General features: G+C 37.2%; 1 protein-coding gene across 1 annotated transcript in view; it reads right to left on the bottom strand.

Annotated features, from left to right (window-relative positions):
* The window catches only part of COL24A1 (collagen type XXIV alpha 1 chain), a 367,011-nt gene that overhangs the window by 263,056 nt on the left and 78,050 nt on the right, over positions 1 to 25,905 (bottom strand). The window contains exons 9-12 of the mRNA XM_066264956.1: positions 18,538 to 18,582; positions 13,711 to 13,764; positions 12,158 to 12,202; positions 3,274 to 3,327 (exon numbers count right to left, since the gene is read on the bottom strand). Coding sequence (XP_066121053.1) covers positions 3,274 to 3,327; positions 12,158 to 12,202; positions 13,711 to 13,764; positions 18,538 to 18,582 — 198 coding nt within the window. The remainder of the gene's footprint in view (positions 1 to 3,273; positions 3,328 to 12,157; positions 12,203 to 13,710; positions 13,765 to 18,537; positions 18,583 to 25,905) is intronic.

The following is a 25,905-nucleotide window of genomic DNA, read 5'->3' as shown; positions in this document are numbered from 1 at the left end:
TTATGAACAGCAGAGTAATTGACAATGTGAACAGTATATGCTCCTTTGAGTCAATGAGAAGCAGCTCAATTCTTTGCATGATGGACTGGAGGCATCCTCTATAAGTCTACTGTACCATAAGACAGTTAATTAGATTAGTTGTGGGATCATGCTGAAGATACTTTTTCCAAGAAAAACAAATGACTTGCATGTTTTCCAAGGGCAAATCTTCACCTCATTTCATCAAAGAAGACTGAACATTTTTATTATCATTACAGCAAATTTAAGCTCTGAATCTTTCTTCTCTGGAAGGGCATTTCACAAGTAATTACAAGAAAATGCAATTTAATTCACTCAGTTGAAAAATTATATATTTGTTTGATTCCCAGTCATGGTACTCAGGAGAAGCGACCATCTGCTTCTTCACTCTTCACCCTCCCTTCCTCTCTCTCTTTCTCTTTCTCTCTCCTTCCCTTGAACAGCCATGGTTTAGTTGGCCCCAGGTGCTGAGGATGGCTCTATGGCAGTGGTTCTCAAAGTGTGCGCTAGGGAACACTGGTGCACCCTAGAAGATTGCCAGGTGTGCCCTATGGCAGTGGTCCCCAAACTTTTGTGGGCCACAGACCGTTACCGGTTTAATGTCAGAAAATATTTTCACGGATTGGCCTTTAGGGTGGGTCAGATAAATGTATCATGTGACCAAGACAAGCGTCAAGAGTGAGTCTTAGACATATGTAACAGAGGGAATCTGGTCATTTTTAAAAAATAAAACATCGTTCAGACTTAAATATAAATAAAATGGAAATAATGTAAGTTATTTATTCTTTCTCTGCAGACTGGTACCAAATGGCCTACTGACCAGTACCGGTCCGCGGCTCAGGGCTTGGGGACCACTGACCTATGGTATTCCAGAGAAATATGTGCCTGCTGGGGACCAAAAAACCAACAGGGTTTTTGGAGTTTAGATTTTGGGGGGACAGAGGTGTGGGGAATTGGCTGTAAGCTGACAGTCTGCCCAACCCCCCCACCTCACTTGCCTGATTAGGTTGCAAAAAGCTGTTAAGCTGTGGTGCTGGATTGTTCACACTACCCCCCTCATGTTCCCTGAAAAGACTGGAGGCAAGTTTCTTTTATCCTTTGGTGGAAAGTTAAGATTTGCTAATAGCCTAACTTTGTTCTATAAATAAAGCAAGATGTGGTTTTTGGGTGTGCTTTGTTCTTGCCAGCAGCAATTACAGGGCCCTCCTGATCCTGTATTTTCTTAATTCCGCACCAGTCCCACTCAGGACCTGGAATTACTAGCTGCACAGGTTCGCGGCATGTGCCCAGATATAAAAATAAATATAGTTACTCTGTTATGCCATTTCCTTAAGGAAATACTGCTCTTTTCTGTTAACACATCATTATTATATTTATTATTAACACATCATTATATTATTTTTAGATAAATACAACTAAATAAAATGGATAGATTTCTCAAAAAGAAGCATAATATTGAAGAGTTCAATTCTGGAAGTGAGCAAGAGTTTAGTGTAAATAAAATAGGACTTGAAGGCTGATGGGCAGAATTTAATTTATAGCATTTTCCATCACTTAACACTGAACAATACGATTGGATTAGAAACACATTCATAGAAGCTTCAAGTGATTTTGGTTTAACATTAACAGAAGAAGAAGAACTGGCAGCTATATCCAGTGATCGTGGATTGATGATTAAACATAAGGAATTGTCTCTTGAAGCCTTTTGGATTTCCATAAAAGAAGAATATGTGGCAATATCTAAAAAAGCTTTGAATATTTTAATACAATTTTCAACATCCTATTTATGTGAATTAGGATTTTCTACCCTCAGCACAATTAAGAGTAGAAGGAAAGGAATTCTTCAATGTATTGACGAGGAAATGAGAGTTTGCCTTTCAAATATATGCCCAAACATTGAAGAAATTGCTAGGACACATCAAGCTCATGTTTCTCATAAACACAAGAATGAAAAAACTTAACACATTCACGCTGGGACTGCCAAATTTACTAAATCTTACTAAGAATGTATCTCTCTATATAAAAAGATAACTTTTTTGTCATTTTCTTATTTTTTAACCCTTCTTTTTTATGAATTTAAAAAAGCATAACTCAAAAAATGTAACATAAAAATGTTTTTTAATGACAGAATAAATTTGGTTTTTAGTATTTGTTTCATTTAATTAGCATAAAAGCACGCTTGGACTTTATTTTTTTCCCTTAATATTTGACTTAATTATTATAACATATTTCTCAGAAATTTTTATATAGTGTGCCTACAATTATTTGTAGAATTTTAAATGTGCCCCGTCTTCAAAAAATTTGAGAACCACTGCTCTATGACCTCGCCTAAGGCACTAAAATAGTTTGGTTGCTGAGCAATGGAGCAACGGCTCCAGATGGGCTTAGCATCACTTGGTAGGGGGCTTGCCAGATGGATCTAGGTTGAGGCACATGTGGAATTCTGTCTCTCTGCCTTCCTGCTTCCTGCTTAATAATAAAAAAAAGAAAAAAATTATATTATTGAAAAATTCATCTAGCAAAGAATAATCTGGTTTACTTTCATTTGCAAAAGTCAGTTTCCAGAAATGAAAATTTTGGCCTGAAAAGCATTCCTACAATAATAGAGTTAAATGCTAAATTTCTGTATGATTTTCTTTGCTTTCAAACCTTATAAATGCTAATATTACTTAATTCTACCTTTTTCAATGAAAATGAAGATAAGCAAACACATAGAAGTCATTGAACTGCAATGGCACCTGAAAAGATAAGATAAAATTGGGATGCCAGACCTCTCTACATATTTTGATTGATTTTTTAAGTATATCAAACCATTTTGCAAAGATTCTATCTTTATTTACAAGTACCAGCATTTATGAACAGCTACTTTTCATTACTAAACTAAACAAAAAATATACTTTCTGAGGCTTAATTATTTACTGCAAATTGCATTATAAAATTAAGAATTTATATTCAAATTAAAGATTAGTGATTTATAAAATAAAATTTTATAATTATATATTTTAATATTACAATTTGTTTTTTTAACCAAATTTAAAATAGCTAGCCATACACATTTGTATCACCTCACTTTCTCAAAACAATATTTGGTAAAATTCAAGAGAATCTAATTATATTTCTGGTAGGTGGTTCTTTTTAAAGCTGGCTTGCTTCTCTCAGTAAGATTACTCAACTGGCATATGAGTTTATGACCTTTGTTATACATTATCATATATAAATCACTTTAGAAATAATACTTGAAGGGAATTTACTCACTCTTTCTCCTTCAGGTCCCAGTTGTCCTACTTCTCCGGGAGAACCAATGAAACCCTTAAAGTAAGCAAATAATCTTTATATTGTTTCATTTGAACATTCACCCTTTAAGTAATTCCAAACAGAGATGCCTAAAAGCTCTTCACAGTAATGTGAAATTATACATCTTCACAGTATGAATAAATTTGCCTCGCCTTATTGCTTTCCTTCCAGAAGTTATAGAGCAATTGTTTTGTTAAAGAAAATAAAGTAGGAAATATGACTTAAGACGTGGTAGCTAATAAAAATCAATAAGACTAAATCCTTTTCTTCAATGAATTTTATAGCGAGTAGAAAACACACATATATATTCAACTAAAATTTAAGCTGAATGGAGATTTCAAAAGACTATAAGAATTACACAAAAGAAAGTACAGAGGAGGAAGAGATTCATTCTAATGTGGCAGGAGTTCAGGGCAATGAAAGGTTTCACACGAGACTGGCACTGGAGAAGGCCTACAGAGTAGGTAAAATCTGGCTGAGCAGAGGATGGAGAAAGAACACTCAAAGCAGAAAAACTACAGTAAACTGAGATGTACTAGAGAGAACTCAGGAAGCATTTTTAAATGGTACCTGACATAATTTTATGTGCAAAGTGCTTTGGATATGGGCCAAAACCCACTGTACCCTCATGAAGATTCCAGTTGTCTGAGAAGCAAGGCATACACATAAATAATTACATGAGGCATTTTTCCCTAGCATACTTTAATTATATCTCACCTGTGGCAAGTAGTCTGTTTCATCAATTTAATAGATAAAATACATAGTAGTTTAATAGATAAAATGCATAGAGACCATATAAAAGAGAACCTTCAGTTTCAGGCTTAGAATTTTAGACTTTATGGTAGTCTAAATTTTAGACAATTGGAAGCTCCTGACTTTGGGGGAGTGTGGTAATCCCCCGAAGTTGAACTGTTATTCCAAAAAATCCATCTGTTGATAAGAGGCTGAATACTTCTAAGACAGGAAACACTAAATGTAGGAAAAGTTGTTAGAAGGCTCTTTCAACCGTCCAAATTTGAAGGAATATCAGTCTGGATCACTGATTCACAAAACATTATTTTTAGTGCCATTGTACGTCAGGAACAGGGATTATAATGATGAATAAGAAAATCAGTGCCCTGAAGAACTTCATCATTTATTAATAATGAGGTTCATACAAATAAATAATTGTAATATCATTTGAGAATTGTGACACGATTATGTGATATGTAATGTGATAAATGCAATACACAATGGGAACTTTGGAGACAGAATGACCAACTGTGTCTAGAGGGAGGATTCAGTAAAGCTTTGTAGAGGAGGCAACATTTGAGCAGAGTCTTGAAAGCACTGCAGATTGGGCTAGTAAGGTACCACTGATCATTCAATCAACCAATAGGAATGAAATGACTGATTTTTCATTAAACTGCAAATAGTTCCATGTGGTAGGCAGGGTTTAAAAGGGTAGCAGTGGCCACATCATAAAAGAATTTATACATCATGATGGAAGTTTGGAATTTATACTGTGGGCCACTTAAAAAAATTAGGCATAATTTGATAATAATCAAATTTACAGTTTATAAAATTCATTAGAATTACACTGGGTCAACAGGTCTTTGTATATAACTCTAAGGATTAAGGCAAAGGTAATTCTAAGGTTTACAGTTGGACTGAGAGAAATATGAAAAACAAACTAGTAGGAAAGGTGAGTTTGGTAGAAAGAGGATGTTCTGTTAGTCATTCTGAGTTTGTGCTGATGAGAGGTATTCAAATGTAATTATCTTAGCAGGGAACTGAAAATGTGAGACTCATAGAAAGCTCATAGAAAAATAAGATTTGAAGGTCAAGTGTGTGAGAAGCATTAAAATTAGACTAGAGCTCTGAGAAGAAAATCAAGAAAAATTATCACTGAACCACAGAGAAAAGTTGAAATGCAGATGGGAGAAGAATGACTTTATAAATACAGAGGAAAGCCAATGTATAAAATAAAACTGAAGGAGAGATACAAGAGGCCATCTTCACTAAATTCTAAATCAAGGCTACTTATTTGAATCAAAGAATGGGTGAGTTTTTAGAGTAAATTCTTCCTTAAAAAATACACTAGGAAAGAATTCAGGTTTCAAAAATGAAAATGCCATTTGTACAATATAGCAGCCTTATTCACAAGTTGAAACGTAGAAGCAACACAAATACCAAATAGATAAATAGATAAACAAAATGTGGTTTATTTAGACAATGAAATATTACTTAGCACTTAAAAGGAAGGAAATTCTCATGCCTGACTAGATGGTGGTTCAGCGGATAGGGCATCAGACTGGGACACAGAGGACCCAGGTTCGAAACCTCAAGGTCACCAACTTGAGTGCGGGCTCATCTGGCTTGAGCATGTGCTCATCAGCTTGAGTGCTGGGTCTCTAGCTTGACCGTGGGATCACAGACATCACCCCAAGGTCGCTGGCTTGAGCCCAAGGTCACTGACTTGAGCAAGGGGTCACTCGCTCTGCTGTAGACCCCCAGGCAAGGCACATATGAGAAAGTAATCAATGAACAACTAAGGAGCCGCGACGAAGAATTAATGCTTCTCATCTCTTCCCTTTCTGTCTGTTTTTCCCTATCTGTCCCTTTCTCTTACTCTCTCTCTGTCTCTGTCACAAAATAATAACAATAATAAAATAAAATAAAAGGAAGGAAATTCTGACCTATGCTACAACATGGATTTAACCTTGAAGACAATCATGCTAAGTGAAATAAGACAATCACAAAAGGATAGATAATGTATGATTCCATTTAAATGAAGTATATAGAGTAGTCAAATTCATAGACAGAGTAGAATGGTTGCCAATGTCTTGGGGAGAGGTTGAATGGAGAGTTATTGTTTAATGGGTTTGGAGTTTAGTTTGGGAGGATGAAAAAGTTCTGGAGATGGATAGTTGTTGTGGCTGCACAACAATGTGAGTTAATGCATCCTGCCATGACCTGAATATTTGTGTCCCCTCAAAAGTTGTATGTTGAAGTCTATTCCCCAATAAGGTGGTATTTGAAAGTGGAGTCCTTGAAGATAAAGTGGTCCAAACTGTGAGCCCTCATCAGACCCCAGATTTACTGGCACCTTGATCTTGAACTTCCCAACTGCAGAACTGTGAGATATAAATCTTTATTGTTTAAGCCATCCTAGTCTATAGTATTTTTATTATAACAGCCTGAACTAAGACACGATTAAACTGTACATTTAAAATTGGTTAATATGGCAAATTTTATGTTATATGTATATATTTTATCACATTTTTAAAGAGTAAATGTCTCAGGAATTATTTCTAAGTAGCCTGGATTAAGAACCTTGTGAGGGATTTATTCTGAATGTGAACACTATTTAGCTGTTGCCATAGTAAGAGAAGCACTTTTCTTTGACTAGAAAACCACCTTTAAAATATCTCATGCTCTATAGCAGGGGTCCCCAAACTACGGGCCGGCGGGCCACATGTGGCCCCCTGAGGCCATTTATCCGGCCCCCTCCGCACTTCCAGAAGGGGCACCTCTTTCATTGGTGGTCAGTGAGAGGAGCATAGTTCCCATTGAAATACTGGTCAGTTGGTTGATTTAAATTTACTTGTTCTTTATTTTAAATATTGTATTTGTTCCCGATTTGTTTTTTTTTTACTTTAAAATAAGATCTGTGCAGTGTGCATAGGGATTTGTTCATAGTTTTTTTATAGTCTGGCCCTCCAATGGTCTGAGGGACAGTGAACTGGCCCCCTGTGTAAAAAGTTTGGAGACCCCTGCTCTATAGATTATATAAACAAGCAAAATATACACTAAGAGAGAAAAAGAGAAAGAATTAGTTTTTTTCTACCTAACTTTAATAAGCAAAACATCTATAGTTTGCTAGAAAGACAATTATTAAGAGGATGGAGAAGGTTTCTTTTAAAATGAAGCATCTAAAAATACTACTGATTCCAAACACTTATGATGATAAGCTGCATATATGTTCAGTATCCTTAGCTACAGATGGCCTCAAGTTTAAATTGTTTTAATATATATAACTGGAGTTTTCCTTATAAATAAAAGAAACAGTTGCCCTAACTGCTATACACATATCAGTGAAATAATAATCATTTGAAAACTCAGAAGTGGAAAAGTTCGACCTTTACTCAACATAAGACTGTAAAGGGTACAAGCACAACATTTTACAAGATTTTAAGGGGAACAATGCTGTGAGTAATTATCAAGGATTCTTGATAAATGTTACACTGATTCTAACAGAAATAAAATGTCAGGGACGCTCACCAAAGAATCATACAGCATTGTGATCACTCTCAAAACACCACTGTTAAGTTAGTACTTAGTGTGTAATGAAACAAATAACAAAAAATAATACAACACATAAGGTTTTGCTTTTTGTAATGAAGGTTGTATATCCAGTTAGAGGCAATTATGTGTCACCTCACCAGCAGGGCCACTAAAACATCAGGAGAGGCCCTACACACATCTACTGTTATGAGGCAGCTAACATATTATTACTCAAAGAAATACCAAATGAGGGTGACAAATGATGGTATGTTTTAAACACATTTAAAAATTATCTTAACATCAATTAATACCGCCAAATAACAGTACCAGTCAAAAGATAATGTATTGTATAATTTATAAAAACATTAATTTAAAGTGCATAGTAACTAGTATAGTCCAGTTACAGGACACAAATGTAAGAAAAATCATGCTATAATCTGTTCTTGTGATTATTGTCTTTTTAACCACATTTGGTCTCAGTGTTGAAAATCTACATTTGATACCCTTTGTGAATGTGAAAACTAGAGAAATGGCTCTCCTGATTCCTTCCACTCCCTCAAAAGAAAATAAAAGAATTAAATCAGTCAGAAAAAATTAAATTTGCTTGACCAGGCAGTGACGCAGTGGATAGAGCATCAGCCTGGGATGCTGAGGACGCAGGTTCGAAACCACAAGGTCACTGGCTTGAGCATGGACTCATCCAACTTGAGTGTGGGCTCACCAGCTTGAAAGCTCAGGGTTGCTAGCTTGAACGTAGGATCACAGACATGACCCCATAGTCGGTCTCTTGAGCCCAAAGGTCACTGGCTTGAGCAAGGTTGGGCTTGAGGTTGTTGGTTTGAGCAAGGGGTCACTGGCTCGGCTGTGCCCCCAGTCAAGTCTCATATGGAAATGCAATCAATGAACAACTAAGGTGCCACAACTATGAGTTGATGCTTCTCATCTCTCTCCCTTCCTGCCTGCCTGTTCCTGTCTGTCTGTCTCTCTTTCTAAAAAAAATAATAATTAGATTGATATTTAAAAAGAAATCTTTTGATGAAGCTGTCCATTAAAATTTTAAATTACAACTTAAAGTGTTACTATCTAGACAATAATTTTCTTTCTTTCTTTCTTTTTTTCTGAAGCTGTAAATGGGGAGGCAGTCAGACTGACTCCCGCATGTGCCCGACCGGGATCCACCTGGCACGCCCACCAGGGGGCGATGCTCTGCCCATCTGGGGCGTCGCTCTGTCACGACCAGAGCCACTCTAGCACCTGGGGCAGAGGCCAAGGAGTCATCCCCAGCGCCCGGGCCATCTTTGCTCCAATGGAGCCTTGGCTGCGGGAGGGGAAGAGAGATACAGAGAGGAAGGGGGGGGTGGTGGAGAAGCAGATGGGCACTTCTCCTGTGTGCCCTGGCCGGGAATTAAACCTGGGACTCCTGCATGCCAGGCCGACACTCTACCACTGAGCCAACCGGCCAGGGCCGACAATAATTTTCAATACAAATTGGGGAATGGCAACAAGAAGATGCATAATATAGCGCTGTGATGGTGAACCTTTTTATAAAAACCGCCCACTTTTGCAGTGTGGGTCAACCTGATCCCTCCTGCCCACTAGTGGGCGGTCCAGCTTTCATGGTGGGCAGTAGCGGAGCAACCAAAGGCGCTGCAATTGGCCCACTAGTGGGCGGGAGAGACCAGGTTGACCAGCACTGCAAAAATGGGTAGTTTTTATAAAAAGGTTTGCCATCCTGGATATACAGTGTGTCCGTAAAGTCATGGTGCACTTTTGACCGGTCACAGGAAAGCACAAAAGACAATAGAAATGTGAAATCTGCACCAAATAAAAGGAAAACCCTCCCAGTTTCTGTAGGATGATGTGGCAGCATGTGAGCATCTGCAGATGATGACGTAACACTGTGTATACAGCGGAGCAGCCCACGGCCATGCCAGTCAAGATGTGGATGGTACAGAGGAAAGTTCAGTGTGTTCTGGGGCTCGCTAAATTAGAATCCGTGACCGAAGTGCAACGTGAATATTGACGCGTTTATAACGAAGCGCCACCACATAGGAATAACATTACTCGGTGGGATAAGCAGTTGAAGGAAACCGGCAGTTTGGTGGAGAAACCCCGTTCTGGTAGGCCATCAGTCAGTGACGAGTCTGTAGAGCAGGAGTCCCCAAACTTTTTACACAGGGGGCCAGTTCACTGTCCCTCAGACCGTTGGAGGGCTGGACTATAAAAAAAACTATGAACAAATCCCTATGCACACTGCACATATCTTATTTTAAAGTAAAAAAACAAAACGGGAACAAATACAATATTTAAAATGAAGAACAAGTAAATTTAAATCAACAAACTGACCAGTATTTCAATGGGAACTATGGGCCTGCTTTTGGCTAATGAGATGGTCAATGTGCTCCTCTCACTGACCACCAATGAAAGAGGTGCCCTTCCGGAAGTGCGGTGGGGCCGGATAAATGGCGTCAGGGGGCCGCATGTGGCCCGCGGGCCGTAGTTTGGGGACCCCTGCTGTAGAGGCTATACGGGATAGCTACCTAAGGAGCCCCAAAAAATCTCTGCATGAGCCCACATCGAACTGCACTGAATAGGTATGAAACTGGGAGAGTTCCTTGTATTTGGTGCAGATTTCACATTTCTATCATCTTTTGCTGCTTTCCTACTACTGGTCAAAAGTGCACCATGACTTTATGGACCACTGTAGTGCAAAAAATTACATAAAGAACTTTAAAAAGTTGTAAGAATCACTGAAGCCAGATGAGGAAATACAGTAAGAGAAAATGGCACAGTGCCAAATAACATGCCTTGGAGTTATTACTTCATGTACAGAAGAAACTCCCAAGTTCAGTAATAATAGAATCTGCATAGAAAGTTCATGCTATGTGCTATGTACTGTGCTTTAAGAATATTAAGTGTAGGTAGTTCTCCTAACTACCTAAAAAATAAATTTTAATTATCATCATTTAATAAGATTAAAAAAAATGAAGCACAGAAGGATTGAATGATATCTAAAGTCACAGATTTAGAGAATAAGAAAAAAGAAAAAAGAAAAAAAAAGGAAGCCAGTCTAACTCCAAAAGCCATGTTCTTGTCCTCCTTCTTCTTGCTTCCTGAATTTAAATCAACATGTGCTTTTGGTGTAGCTTCTAATAAAAAAATACATGACTTTTCCCCATTATATGACTTATTTTCATTTAAAGCAAGGGTAGAGACAGCATGGGCTAAGCAAGAAGAGTACAGAGCTAAAGGTGGGAAGACTTTGATTTTATTGATTCCAGTTTGGGCCAGCTACGACTTTGCCAAATCACATAAATTTTTTTGCTTTCTATTTTCTAACCTATAAAATGAAGATACTACCCTGTTCTCCTACCTTACATAATTGATAGCAAAATAAAATAAGAAAATACATATGAAAGTATTTGAAAATGTTTAAGGAATTTACAAATTTAAAATATTATAGCACATACTGTTTAAATACTTTATGCATTTCTCATTCCAAAAAAGTATTTTAAATAACATGAGACACAGTTGTAGGTTCTGGAAAATATTAAAAATGGAGAATTTTTAAATCAAAAACTTTAGTAAACTTTTACTAATTTTTACTAGAAGCAAGTTTGATTGTAATTATTAGCACATTATATGACATACCACAGTACTTTTTTTATTACTCCCTTAATGATTAAAAGTTGTTAGTGGCCCTGGCCTGTTGGGTTGGTGGTAGAGCGTCGGCCTGGCGTGCAGAAGTCCCGGGTTCGATTCCTGGCCGGGGCACACAGGAGAGGTGCCCATCTGCTTCTCCACCCCTCCCCCTCTCCTTCCTCTCCGTCTCTCTCTTCCCCTCCCACAGCCAAGGCTCCGTTGGAGCAAAAGATGGCCCGGGCGCTGGGGATGGCTCCTTGGCCTCTGCCCCAGGCGCTAGAGTGGCTCTGGTCGCGATAGAGCGACACCCCGGATGGGCAGAGCATCACCCCCTGGTGGGCGTGCCGGGTGGATCCCGGTCGGGCGCATGCGGGAGTCTGTCTGACTGCCTCCCCGTTTCCAGCTTCAGAACAATACAAAAAAAAAAAAAAAAAAAAAAGGTGGTTAGCAATTCATTTAATGGTTTGGAACTGCAATGGTATGTTCTCAAGATAAGCTTATTTTCTTCTTTGTAGATATTTCTCCAGTGCAGATAGTTTTTATATCACAATATTACCTCAGCCTTAAACTAATAAGAATTTTTCCATCTTCATTTTTTATGATGATTTCTTAGGTCTGTATACACTTATAAACAAATAATACTATAAATGTTATAGAGCATAGCCTATCACACCAGACATTTTTATAGAAGCTAGCAAAATGATGCAAATGAGATAAGAGCTATGAAAGAATGGTATAAAATCTATTAGTATAATATAAGACTATTTTCTGTGGCCTTAACAGCAAAAATATCTGTTTAACAAGTATAACTCTTTTCAGGCTAAACTTGAGTTACATTCAAAGGTCCTACAAAAGTGTAAAGATGATAAATATTTGGTATATATCATTCTACTTTTATGGAAACATACTTAACAAAATGATGAAAATGCTTACTTACTCGTATACCTTTAGGACCTGGAATTCCTTCTGGTCCAGCTAAACCCTAGTGTGGACAAAAGACATCATCATATTGTAGTACTTTTAAAAGAGGTGTTGATAAACAGATGAATAAAAATGACATATAAATAAATATCATTTCACAAGTACAAAACTCAAAACTCTATGTAGTTAATGAAGACTACATATGTTTAAGGAATTTTAGAATTTCAGAGCCAAAAGAGTCACTGTATTTAATCTACACGCAAATATATTTTAGGTTATCTAAAAAAGTACATTAACATATGTGGTCAGATACAAAATATAATTTATCAAAAATTATTCTTATTGGAAAACTGGGTTATTTTAAAACACTTCTAATTAATTTATCTAAAATATATTCCCATAATTTAAAAAATAAGTACATTTTAAAATTCATAGCAATGTCCACATGTTTGAATATTTGCAGCATATTTTATATTTTTCAGATAACACAGATCAGTACTTGGTGATAAGACTCTCATACGCAATACACTCCACATACTTTTAAAGACCTAAAAAATAAAATTTTGTTAACAATAGATTATTTATTGGCATTTTTATTGCCCTCATTCTTGAAAATAAAAAAATATATTTTATATGTAGTTTTCTAATATGCTAAATGAATAATTAATTTCAATTGTAAGTAATCAATTCAGGAAAACCTAGGAAAGAAAATGTGTTCTTTATTAGTCTACATGAGGTAGAGAAAGTAAACAATTACAGGGAAATAAATATGAAATGACTAGAATGAATTTTCAAAAAAGTATACAAAAATTAAATTCATTTTAGTTAAAAGTGTTTGTAGTATATGTAGCACTGTCAACCATGTCTCAAGTTTTTATAATTTTATTAGTTAAAAATGATGTTTATTATACAGTCTTAACTCTTACATTATTCCATTTTAGTCCATGGTGGTATTGTAAAATCAGCAGCAGGGCTATTTTAAGATCTTATTAAACCCTTGGGCATTTTAAAATTGTAGGTATATCACATCAAACAGGTTTAAAACCTCTACTTCCATTTTACACAATACTATCTGCAGTAAAACTTTAGACGAATATTTACTTTTCTTTAACTTTTAATTTTTCTGAAGTGAGAAGCAGGGAAGCAGAGAGACAAACTCCCACATGTGCCTGACTGGGATTCACCCAGCACGCCCACTAGGGGGCATTGCTTTGCCCATCCAGGGCATTGTTCTGTTGCAACTGAAGCCATTCTAGTGCTTGAGGCAGAGGCCATGGAGCCATTCTCAGTGCCCAGGCCAATTTTGCTCCAATGGAGCCTTGGCTGGGGGAGAGGAAGAGAGAGATAGAGAGAAAAGAGAAGGGAAAGGGTGGAGGAGCTTCTCCTGTGCTTCTCCTGTGTGCCCTGGCCAGAAGATTTTACAACTTTGATTTTGAAATTATTTTGCTCTGAGTAATTCATTATTTTAAAAATAAACCAATTATTCAAACATTAACTCTGAAAATCAGAACATACAATATCCTAGTGAAGACAAACAAGAAAGGAAAAGTGTAAATATAGTTACCTCACCTGCCTGCCGGGGTAACCACGTGAACCAGTATTACCAGTGAACCCTGGAAGTCCCTGAAATAAAAAAATAAATAAAATACAGCGAAGTCATAAGAACCCAAGGAATCAAATTTGATGTTTTCATATTTGGAAAGACTTTTTTCCTCATAAAAATACTAAGGGCCCTACATTTGGCTTATCTGCTTGAAATCATTTGCTTGAAATGAAAAGGACCCCAAATGTCTAAAGAAAAATAAAATTGTTAGATTAGGGCCCTAAATGAGAAATTGAATATTAATAATAATAAATCTAAGATAGAAAAAATACATAAATAAAGAATACATTTATTAAAGAGAAAGAGTTGGTACATTTCTTAATAACCACTATCTTTTTGAATTGATTTTCTTCTGTCTCAATCATCTTGCAACTCGCGTTAACCATATGAGCATAAGCTCCTTAAGACTAAATGGTATAGTAAACTTCAAAAAAATCCTCTTCAACCTCCTTAATGTAAACCTATTCTGCAAGTCTGATTAAGTAAATGGATATTAAGTGGTGAATACCTGCATCATCACACAGTTTTATGTAATAATTCATATAGTAACTTTGGATGGTAAATGTTTTTTGAATTTATAACTTTGTATTTTTGCTTTAATACAAGGTTTGCTGGAGGGAGGCTGATATATGGAGACTCAAAGTCATAACAAAGGAAACATGCTAAAAATGGAGTGGAAAAGTAAGAAGAAATACCTCCATTTGTTTATACTTTCTTTCAGTGAAACATCATTCATTCATTCATTCAGTTTGTCTATAAAGTAATTCTTTTTTTATTTGCTTATTTTTATTAATTTTAATTTATTGTGATAACATGGATTCAAGTGTCCCACTTAAATAATTCTTTTTTTTTTTTTTTTTTGGTATTTTTCTGAAGCTGGAAACGGGGAGACAGACAGACTCCCACATGCGCCCGACCAGGATCCACCCGGCACGCCCACCAGGGGGTGACGCTCTGCCCACCAGGGGGCGATACTCTGTCCCTCTGGGGTGTCGCTCTGTCACGACCAGAGCCACTCTAGTGCCTGGGGCAGAGGCCAAGGAGCCATCCCCAGTGCTCCGGCCATCTTTGCTCCAATGGAGCCTTGGCTGCGGGAGGGGAAGAGAGAGACAGAGAGGAAGGAGGGGGGGTGGAGAAGCAAATGGGCGTTTCTCCTATGTGCCCTGGCCAGGAATTGAACCCGGGTCCCCCGCACACCAGGCCGACGCTCTACCGCTGAGCCAACCGGCCAGGGCTAAATAATTCTTAAAGCAAGGGAGTGTAAGAAGAATGTGTGTTGAGCTGCCTTTGCTTCAAATGGTAACAACAATGGTAAATTACACAGTTTCCTTATTTATTACGTATAATTCATTTTCTGCTTGCTGTTTGTAAAGAGAAATAATAAAATACACTAGCCCTTTGCACATCACCTCTGAAATAGAAGAGTGGTTACTTCCATTTTAAGAATAGAAAACTACATAACTCCTAAAGTTCAAAAAATCTAGAGACAGAAAGACCATGGAAAATACAAATAGAAAATTGAAGTTCAAAAGTTTTGCCCTTCCACTCTATTAGACAAGTGGGTTCCTAATATCTTTCTTTCCACTTTTTTCAGAATCCATCTCTCAATTTTATTGCCTCATTTGCTCTCTTTTATCTCCCTTTCCTTCCCTTGCTCCAACAATTACCATTTAACAAACACATTTTTATGTGTCAGTCACTATGCCAAGTACTTGACATCTGTGAGATGGAATACTGCTTTTTCCATTCTACATATGAAGAAAACTAACTTATCTAAGATACCACAGTGAGTAGCACAGCCTGGATGTGAACCCAAATAAAAGTTTTAGTGTGTGTATACACACACACATACACACACTTATACAAACATCTATACATCTAAATGACAATGGACAATTTAACAGAATGTGAATAAACAGTGGCCTTCTGACAATTACAGAATAAAACTGTCTAAAAGTAAAGAGATTATATCCTACAAATTTCAAAAACCATATTTATGTACTAGATATGACCTTATCAATATTACATATAATATATATTTTATTTCTATTATAACATTTATTGAGCACTTATGTGCTAGGAACTAGTTCAAGTATTTTATATATATTATGCTATTTAATCTACTCAAAACCTATTAGATAAGTATTATTATCCCTACTTTACAGACAAGAAAAGTGAGACATAGTTTGTCACCAGTGGAAAGTCATTTTACATAGTAAGAAGTTAGGATTTAAACAGCAAATCTAACTCCAGAGACCACCATTCAAAGATGCTTTTATAGTATAGGTTTGAAGTGCAGATAAATACTAGTAGTACTATAGGGAAAGCTCTCTAATTAAGAGATTTGTTTCAGTCTATTTACAGCTGCTTCCTTCACACCCCACCCATCCAATTCCAAAATATACAGACCTACATCCTAACATTTATGAATCTTATATTTAGGTATGTCAATAGAAGAGTGAAACAGATTAAAAATGCTGTTTTTATTCTGTAGGTCACCATCTGACTAATGTCCACCACAATCCCTTTCATTCCTTTCCCAGACAAATTAGGTTAACAGGCCTCAGCTAAAACTAAAACGGAACCTGTTATAAGACATAAGTGAAATCTTCTGATTTTGAATGGATTTTCATAGAATATGTTAAAGCAATGTGTGGAGAGCTAAAATATTTCAACTTCACAGAAAAATACACAAAAGAGCTCCACTTGATGGTTGAACTCTGCTATACTGGAGTAGCAGTAACCAAAGTAAACAAGCAAGCCTTTAGAAAGTAAGTCTTATATGGCATAAATATATCCTAACTCAACCATACCCAAAATCACTGCGACAACCACAGAAGCTCAAAAGAAGCTCAAAATAAATGACAACTCAATTTACTCTGCACTCAAAAATGTTTTTTTTTTTTTTTAATGGCTCTTTAAATCTTTAGATTGAATGGAGAACTTTAGGCACAAAGTTGTATCTTATAGCCTCTGGAGGAATCAGGAATAAAAAGGCTGTCTGATACCACTTCTCACTCTAAGCATTAAAGCACGCTCTCTGAGTCAGTTGGACTTCTTGGTGAGTCCCAGCACTGCTACCACGGAACCTCTCTCTCTCTGTTTTCTCCATAGTATGAGAATAATAATATGTACATAACAGTATTATTGTGTGGATAAAATAGAATAATGTGAAGAAATATATTTAAAAGTGAAGGTAGCTGCAATCATTCTTAGTGATGTTGAGCATTATATTAGGTAACATGGAAATATTCAATAAATGACTAAACTACTACAAATTGTAGTTAACAAATAGTACAGTTTGGCAACTAATAAAAACTTAGTAAATGACAGCTCTTATCACTACAGATTGTACAGATAATATAATTTTTCAAATGTTTGACCACTTTATAGACATTTACAAATTTTCCATAAGTGAATGTCTCCTAGCAAGTTAGTTATGCTCTTCTTAATGACCACAGCATTTTTACAGTTTAAGTACAAAATGATTTTAGTTGTTCCACAGTTATCAAATTTTGCCTTTTTTTCCCTGGAGATAATTAGAATAGAAAATAAGAACTAACTCCAAAATATGTTCTCCGATCTTTAAAATTGATTTTAGACTCCTTTTAAAAGCATAACTGTCACAGAACAATAACATGTACACTAAACAAAATTAGATTATAAAGCAGGTGTGAGAGAATTGGCCAGACCTGACACAAGATAAATTTTTCATTTTCTTGTGAAGTATTAGGTTTTCTTCATTGGAATCTTCACATTTCAGCTAAAGCAGTATTCTAGGGACTTTTTTCCTTGCAAATTTCCCCCCCACCTTTATAATTTTTACCCATAGAAGTTCAAAAAATTTTCAGTAATCATTTAATCTTCAGGAAACTGCAATTTGTGCCTGATACGTTTTGCTTGCCATGTCTAGTAACTAGTAACCTTAAAAAATTGTGCCCTTAGGGACTGAACAGAGTGCACTGTCCCACTTAACACAAATGAAATAGAAAACTGGCTTTATTTCTTCATTTATATCTTTCCCTCACATGACAACCCCAAGCACATCTTTCCTGAGCTGCCTTAGGGCTTCCTGAAACCAATATAGTTTCTGTCACCCTAGTTAGTTTCCAATCTCCTACCATCTTCACTGCTTTATTCATACTGGCCTACTACATCCTGGATTGAAAACAAGAGATATGACTTTTTTTCCCCTATGACATAATGATATAATATTCTCTGGTGAAAGAGAGAAAGAATAACATAATTAAAAACTAGGTACTGTAGTTCCAAAACAGCTTTGACTTTTAAATATGCATGACTGTGTATAATGAATAGCAGTATACATGGCATCCTAATCTGTATTGTAATTAAAATTCACTTATATTCCCTCATGCAAGGATCGGGGAACTAACAGCTATGGACAGGCTTTAGTAAAGAGGTAAGGCCCTGAAACCGTACAAAAGAAATCAGGTGTGTGTGTATAGGTGAGTGTGGGTGTGGGCATGTGCATGGATAAGTGTATTTTCTGAGAAAAGATTTCATTAGCATTTGTGCGATTATCAAAGGGGTTTATGAACGAAAAAAGTTTAAGAAATGCTGCTCTAAAACATACGTATTAGGTAGTAAAACTCCATCTGGAATATAAAGAAAAAAAACATAACTATAATATATAATCAATTGAAAGTTTGTCCTGTGCTAAACAAAAAGTAAGTAATTAGAAAATTGAAATAATAGATGGGAAAAATAATCTTTCAATGAAGTTCCCTAGTGGGTAACTAGAAAAGATACAGTTTAATAAAGGAAGTACTTACTTGATCACCTCGGAGTCCTGGGAGGCCTGGATGTCCTTTGAGACCCTAAAGGGTAAGGTTGAAAACATGCTATGAAAAGTAACCCATATAAGCCAAATAACTAAACACATTCTAGGTTGTCTTATACCCCAACTTATGTCTTCCTCATCAATATAAATGTAACTCCTGCTAATTTATTTATTATTAAAAAAAAATTTTTTTTTTGTATTTTTCTGAAGTTGAAACGAGGAGGCAGTCAGACAGACTCCCGCATGCGCCCGACCAGAATCCACCCGGCACGCCCACCAGGGGGCGATGCTCTGCCCATCTGGGGCGTTGCTCTGTTACAACCAGAGCCATTCTAGCGCCTGAGGCAGAGGCCATGGAGCCATTCTCAGTGCCTGGGCCAACTTTACTCCAATGGAGCCTTGGCTGTGGGAGGGGAAGAGAGAGACAGAGAGGAAGGAGAGGGGGAGGGGTGAAGAAGCAGATGGGTGCTTCTCCTGAGTGCCCTGGCTGGGAATTGAAACCGGGACTCCTGCCTGCCAGGCCGACACTCTACCACTGAGCCAACCAGCCAGGGCCGCTAATTTATTTTTTAATGTAATCTTATCAATAAGGATTTTATTTTTATTAAGTAAATTTTATTAACATTCTTGATTTTGATTATATTTGAATTATTTTATTATCAACTGAGATGGTAGCACAGTATATAAAACAAAAAGCGACATCTCTTAGAAAAAGTTGGTATTAAGAAATGTATTTGCGCAATTTTGCTAAGCTTAGAAGTTGGTTTTAGTTCTTTAATGCTAAAACAGAATGTCCTGAGACATAATCCATTGGTAACTATTGAAAAACTGGACCACATCCATGGAGTTTATCTAATTCAAATTATCGTCGTAACACTCCATGAATGAGCTAACACAAATCAAAGAGCCTCTTCATAGGTCCATCAAAAACGGCTTTATAAAGCTGCCTAAAAAATTAGCAACAGCCTGACCTGTGGTGGTGCAGTGCATAAAGCATCGACTTGGAAATGCTGAGGTTGCCGGTTTGAAACCCTGGGCTTGCCTGGTCAAGGCATATATGGAGTTGATGCTTCCTGCTCCTCCCCCCTTCTCTCTCTCTGTCTCTCTCTCTCTCTCTCCTCTCCTCTCTCTCTCTCTCCTTTCTAAAATTAATAAATAAAATAAAAAAAAAGAAATTAGCAACAAATGCTATATGTCAATTATACCTTCTCACTTAAAAAAAAAGTTAGGAACAATAATTCCAAATAATAAAACTAAAATTAAATATTAATTTCTATCATTAACACACAAAGATATAAAATAGATAATATCCTTTATCCTATAAAAAGATTTTCTTCTGTAAGCAAGAGGAAGCAAAAAGGAAGGAAGAAAGGGAGGGAGAGCTTACAAGTATAGCTCTATTCAAAAATCAGAATATCAAAATATACCTACTAGATTTCTGTGTATATAAGAGAACAAGAGGAAGTTCTTTTTTAAAAAAATACCTCCCAGGATTTCCAAAAACTTGAAATAAATTATAAAAGTTATAAAAAACTTCAAATTAATATACTGCATACTGAAGATAAAATTTTGAGGTTTCAGAATATAAAGTAATGGAATAGAGTTATTCAGTTAATCACTGAGGGTTTACCAACTTGAATTAATGAATTAGAGGAGAAAATGATGCTTTGGTTAGACAGTAGGTAAATTAGAAGAGGTATCTATTTGAAAAATAAGAAAATGACTTATGCAGATTTTGAGATGTTAAATTTAACAGTAAAAAGTTTAAATGCAGAGTTCTCTTGGAAAGTAGTTAGAAGACTGGAAAAAGTAAGAAAGCAAATTTGGAGACAAATACTTTTGTGTTATCAATATGTTATATGTAAGCATATGCATAACAAGGGAGTAACTATTGAAAAAGAGAGCAAAGGAAAAGGCCTACCATCTGGAAGCTCCGCTCTTTTTTTTGATTAGGCTATTAGAGATCAGAGAAGTGGCAATGGGAAAAGGTGCAGGTGGTGGGGGGAGGAAGGAAGAAACGAACAAAGGAACTTCACTGAGCTAATATATGCCAGATGTTGTGCCAAATACTCCCAAATATTCAGTTAATTCTATGGTAATTCATATATGAAGTAGGTATTTTTCCCCATTTTTACAGATAAGAAAAGTGAGGTCTGAGAAATTAAATAAATTTACCAGTCATGAAGATAATGTGGCATCATGTTGGTTTGACAGACTTCTCAAGTACTGAGTAACCTGGCTTTCTATATAATTACTTTATATGCTATAGTTATATCTTGAATGCAGGCTGTCCTCACTCTCATCAATATGTCCAAACATTAGAGATCATCAAAACAAATCAAGTAAAGTGATGCAGTAGGCAGTTAGACAGACATGAGCAGAGCAGGAATGAGGGCCAGTTACAGAGGTTCACCAGCACAAACAAGTATTGTAGGGAGGAATTTCATCCCCAAGGTGACCCTACCTCCCCTAGAATATCACTGGTAATGAAGTTTAGACACCCTGACCTTTCCCATCGTTGGTCAGGTAGTTTGGACTCTCCCTGACCTTTACCCCTCTGGCATATTGCAAGCCATGTGGTAGGCCCCCTTAGAAGAGGAACAAGAGGACTGGGGAACAGCCTCATTTGATTCCCATACAAGCCATTGCATGACCACTTTTTCAAGTATTAAGCTCTTAGAACAATGAGGTCCTGGCCCACATCAAATAATTTTAAGAACAAAATCTAGAGTCTGTTGACCACAGAGACAGAGTTTTGTTCAAAGTAGATATAACATTTAGACCTCAGCCTGACCAGGCAGTGATGCAATGGATAGAGCATTGGATTGGGATGCAGAGAATACAGGTTCAAAATCCCGAGGTTGCCAGTTGAGTGCAGACTCATCTGGTTTGAGCAAGGCTCACCAGCAGTTACTGTGTCTGCTGTAGCCCCCGGTTAAGGCACATATGAAAAAGCACTCAATGAACAACTAAGGTGCTGTAATGAAGAATTGATGCTTCTCATCTCTCTCCTTTCCTGTCTGTCTGTCCCTATCTGTCCCTCACTCTGTCTCTCTCTATCTCTGTCACAAAGAAAAAAAAAACCCAAAAAACATTTAGACCTCAGTTGTGTTTCAGCTCCAGGCCCAGAAAAGCAACAAAACTAGACAAAGCGACACCATGGCTGACATCAGAACCAATGACTAGTGGCCTGCTACACTAGTGCCTGCCGATCAGTAGAGACCAATGTCTCTGAAAGGACACACCTGGAAAGCTGATGAATATTCTACTGAGATCCTCCCTTGAGAACTCCCCTAAAATCCCTGCCTTTGAAAAATAGATGAAACCTCTAAAGATGATGGACCCAGTGTTCTTATGTTTCTCTCTCTCTCTCTCTCTCTCTCTCTCTCTCCCCCTCTCTCTCTCTCTCCCCTGTCTGTGCCTTTCCCACCCATTTCTTTCCACAGACATGCTCTCTCTGGAGCACACCTGTGCCTTTCCCTCTCTCCTTACCCTGGGGTGTTTTCTTTGCCTTTATTTCTCCTAAGCTCCAAGGGCCCTTTTTTAGCCTCTGAAACTTATTTCCTGAGTCCACACAACCCAGCTGGCTCAATCCTTCTACTTCTGCTTTCTAAATAAACTTGTGCTTATATTTGAGTTCTTGACCTTGAATTTTTCTTAGCCAAACTCAAGAACTAACATCTGGTGCTGTTCACCATTAACAAAATTAGTTTTATTTCATGAATTATGGTCTTATTAAAGCTACACATTTACCAATAGCATCTAATATAACCACTGTTTTAACTAAATTTTGCTTTGCATTTATAAATTTTTAAGATAACTAAAGATCAGAATAATTACAAAATGAGGCATTGTTCTCAATTGTCCAAATGTTAAACAAGATTCTATACTTTTTATAACAGGAAATAAGAAATGTACTAGCCTGACAAGGTGGCGGTGGAATGGATAGAGCATCGACCTGGGACAATGAAGACCCAGGTGTGAAATCCCAAGGTCGCCTGCTTGAGTGTGGGCTCATCTGGCTTCAGCACGGAGTCGCTGGCTTGAGCGTGGGATCACAGACATGACCTTAAGGTTGTTGGCTTAAATAAGGGGTTACTGACTTGGCTGGAGCCCTCCCTATTCCCCCGTGGTCAAGACACTTATGAGAAAGCAACCAATGAACAAATAAAGTGCCGCAACTATTAATTGATGCTTCTCATGTCTGTCCCTTCCTGTCTGTCTGTTCCTGTCTGTCTCCCTCTCCCTCCCTCTCAAAACAAACAAACAAAAAGGTACTAAGCACTAAGACAGTGGCAGTGGCTCCCTAGGATGAGAAAGCATCTCTAGGAGATGGAGGCTAAAAGTTCCTAGGAGAGTGTCAGGAAGATGAGGAATGAGGAACCAGAGTACAAGGCAGAAAAGTAGACAAACTCTCTGCCTGCCATAAACCTTTTTCCTTTTATTTTTTTAAAATGTTTTTAGTTATTTATTGTTACTTATTTTTATTTGTATGAACTCATGAGTCTAGTCAAATGCTTCTCTTTCTTCGTCTCCCATCTGAATTTTCTAACCAGAGTTTCTTCCCTCCCTAGTCCATGGTGCTACAACTTCTTCTTGAGCTTTCTTTCATTGATGCACCTTCTAATAGTGAACTAGACAAGCTATTCATGTCATCTTCTGTATGTACAATTCCTTTTGAAGGTACTCTTCTTTATCCAAAGACTCTGATAAGGGGACAGCACCAAACAGTCATAATCTTCTCTTCATGAGCTCACTTCTACCCCATCTGAGCCACAGAGATGGCTCATGATCAAAGGAAGGCCAACACAAAGTCTGGCCAGTAGCCTATCAGGTCATGTCAAGTGAAGAGGTTTGTTTAAATAGGGATAAGTTGGGTCAGTCAAATTCTCTTTTTTTAACTTTTAAAAAGGAAAGAAAGAAAGGAAGAGAGAAGGACAAAAAGAAGGGAAATAGGGAAGGAAGGGAGGAACGGAGGGAAGGAAGAAGGAAGGAAGGAAGGAAGGAAGGAAAGAAGGAAGGAAGGAAGGAAGGAAGGAAGGAAGGAAGGAAGGAAGGAAGGAAGGAAGGAAGGAAGGGTGGAAAGGAAGGAGGAAGGGAAAGGAAGGGAAGGGGAGGGGAGGGGAGGGAAGGAGAGACACGGGAAGGGGAGGGAAGGGAAGGAAAGGGAAGGGAAATGGAAGGGAAGAAAAAGGAAAAGAAAGGAAGGGAAAGGAACGGTAGTTAAGGGAAGGAAAAGGAAGGACAATTGTTTCAGATATTTAGCAGTGGATTGCTGAAGCTGAGGTATAAGTAAACAATTTCGAGTAAGCAGAAACTATGTTGAGAAAGTTGTTGTCAGAGGAAGATCAAGATAACACAAAAAGGCAGATACAGAGTAGATGAATAGCAGTACTAGTAGAAAAGTGCAGTAAATGGTGCACAAACCAATACTGCTAAGATACTCAGAGCTGCTTTGAATTGGTGCCTTGTCTCCATAAAACCAAGTCATATCACAGTACCTACTTTTAGATGCCATGGTCCCTGCTTCCCTTAATGCTGCAGAGTGGAATGAAATAATTCTCTCTCCATTCTTTGCAATTAAAAGAGCTTAAGTAAAATAAATGCTTTTGGTTGTTTTGTTTTATTTGTTTTTGTACTATTAATTTGTTGTACTAATAACATAATTAAGAATACACCATGACAGCCCAACCAGGTGGTAGCGCAGTGGATAGAGCGACGAACTGGGATGCGGAGGACCCAGGTTCGAGGCTCCAAGGTCGCCAGCTTGAGCGAGGGCTCATTTGGTTTGAGCAAAGCTACCAGCTTGAGCCCAAGGTTGCTGGCTCGAGCAAGGGGTCACTCAGTGTGTTGTAACCTCCTGGTCAAGGCACATAGGAAAAAGCAATTAATGAACAACGAAGGTGCCGCAACAAAAAATTGATGTTTCCCATCTCTCTCCCTTCCTGTTTGTCTGTCCCTATCTGTCCCTCTCTGTCTCTGTCACACACACACACACACACACACACACACACACACACACACAAATAGATCAGGACAGAGTTATAGATCTAGTATTGCCAAAGCTAGCTATATCATGAGCTTTAAAGTCTTGTTTTATGAAACAACAGCAGTAAAATATGGGGGGGGGAGAGGAGAGGAGAAGGAGGGAGAGGGGGGAGGGGAGGGGCACAAAGAAAACCAGATAGAAGGTGACAGAGGACAATTTGACTTTGGGTGATGGGTATGCAACATAATTGAATGACAAGATAACCTGGAGATGTTTTCTTTCAACATATGTACCCTGATTCATTAATGTCACCCCATTAAAATTAATAAAAAGAAAATATATATGCAGTAACAAAACAGAATAAAATCTTGAAAAAAAAAAGAAAATATATATGCAGTAATAAAATAGGATAAAATCTTGAAAAAAAAGTACTACAAAGAAAAATAACACTGGCATAAATACTGACAAGGCGTCACTAAAAACATTAAAACTCTACATAGCATTTTTCTTTTAAAAATGTTTGGAAATATGTAACCTTATATTTGCATTAAAATAATAGTTATGATTTTTAAATAAAAAAAACAAAATTCCTTTTATTGCTAGCATTCTGTGATTGATTACTTGAATCTGTAAGAAAGTCACCACTTCTTATTTTTTTAATTTAGCATTCACAGAATGAAAAACAAAGGCATATATAAGTCAATTCGGCTTGGAGGTATAGGAAGAACTCAAATAAGATTGACGTATGTATCAGAGAAAAACCAGATTCATGGGCATATGATCTGAAAAAATGGTGAGGAGTCTGAGGTGTGGCAGAATGCAAGAGAGTGGGTCAGGTAGGAGACTATTATGACAATCTAGGTGGAAAATAATTATAAATTAGGTTTGAGTACTGGAATTAGAGAATATATATATAAGAGTTCCTTAAGGATTGTAGAGTTAATTTAAGCTGTTTGTCTATTTTATTCAATGTGGGTGTCCCCAGTGCCTAGAGCAGGTCCTGGCACATAGTAAGTGCTCATTAATTGATAGAGAGGCTTACATGAATGAAAGAACTGATGGAGAGACTTGGATGTATTTGAGAGTTACTTGGGTGGAAAATAAATTTTAAGTATTTAGTATGATACCTCGATTCTCTTAATATTGACAAGTAGCAAGTAAGAGAAAGAATATCTTTTTGTTACTTATTTTTATTCATGTTTCAGAGAGAGAAGAGAGAGAGAGAGAGAGAGAGAGAGAGAGAGAGAGAGAGAAAGAGAAGGGGGCCAGAGCAGGAAGCATCAACTTCCATATGTGCCTTGATCAGGTAAGCCTAGGGTTTCTAACTGGCCACCTCAGTGTTCCAGGTTGATGCTTTATCCACTGCACCAC

Source organism: Saccopteryx bilineata, chromosome 3 (assembly GCF_036850765.1).
Source record: "Saccopteryx bilineata isolate mSacBil1 chromosome 3, mSacBil1_pri_phased_curated, whole genome shotgun sequence".
NCBI classification, from domain to species: domain Eukaryota; kingdom Metazoa; phylum Chordata; class Mammalia; order Chiroptera; family Emballonuridae; genus Saccopteryx; species Saccopteryx bilineata.
Note: the sequence above shows the minus strand (reverse complement) of the source record. Positions and strands in the feature narration are given on the sequence as shown.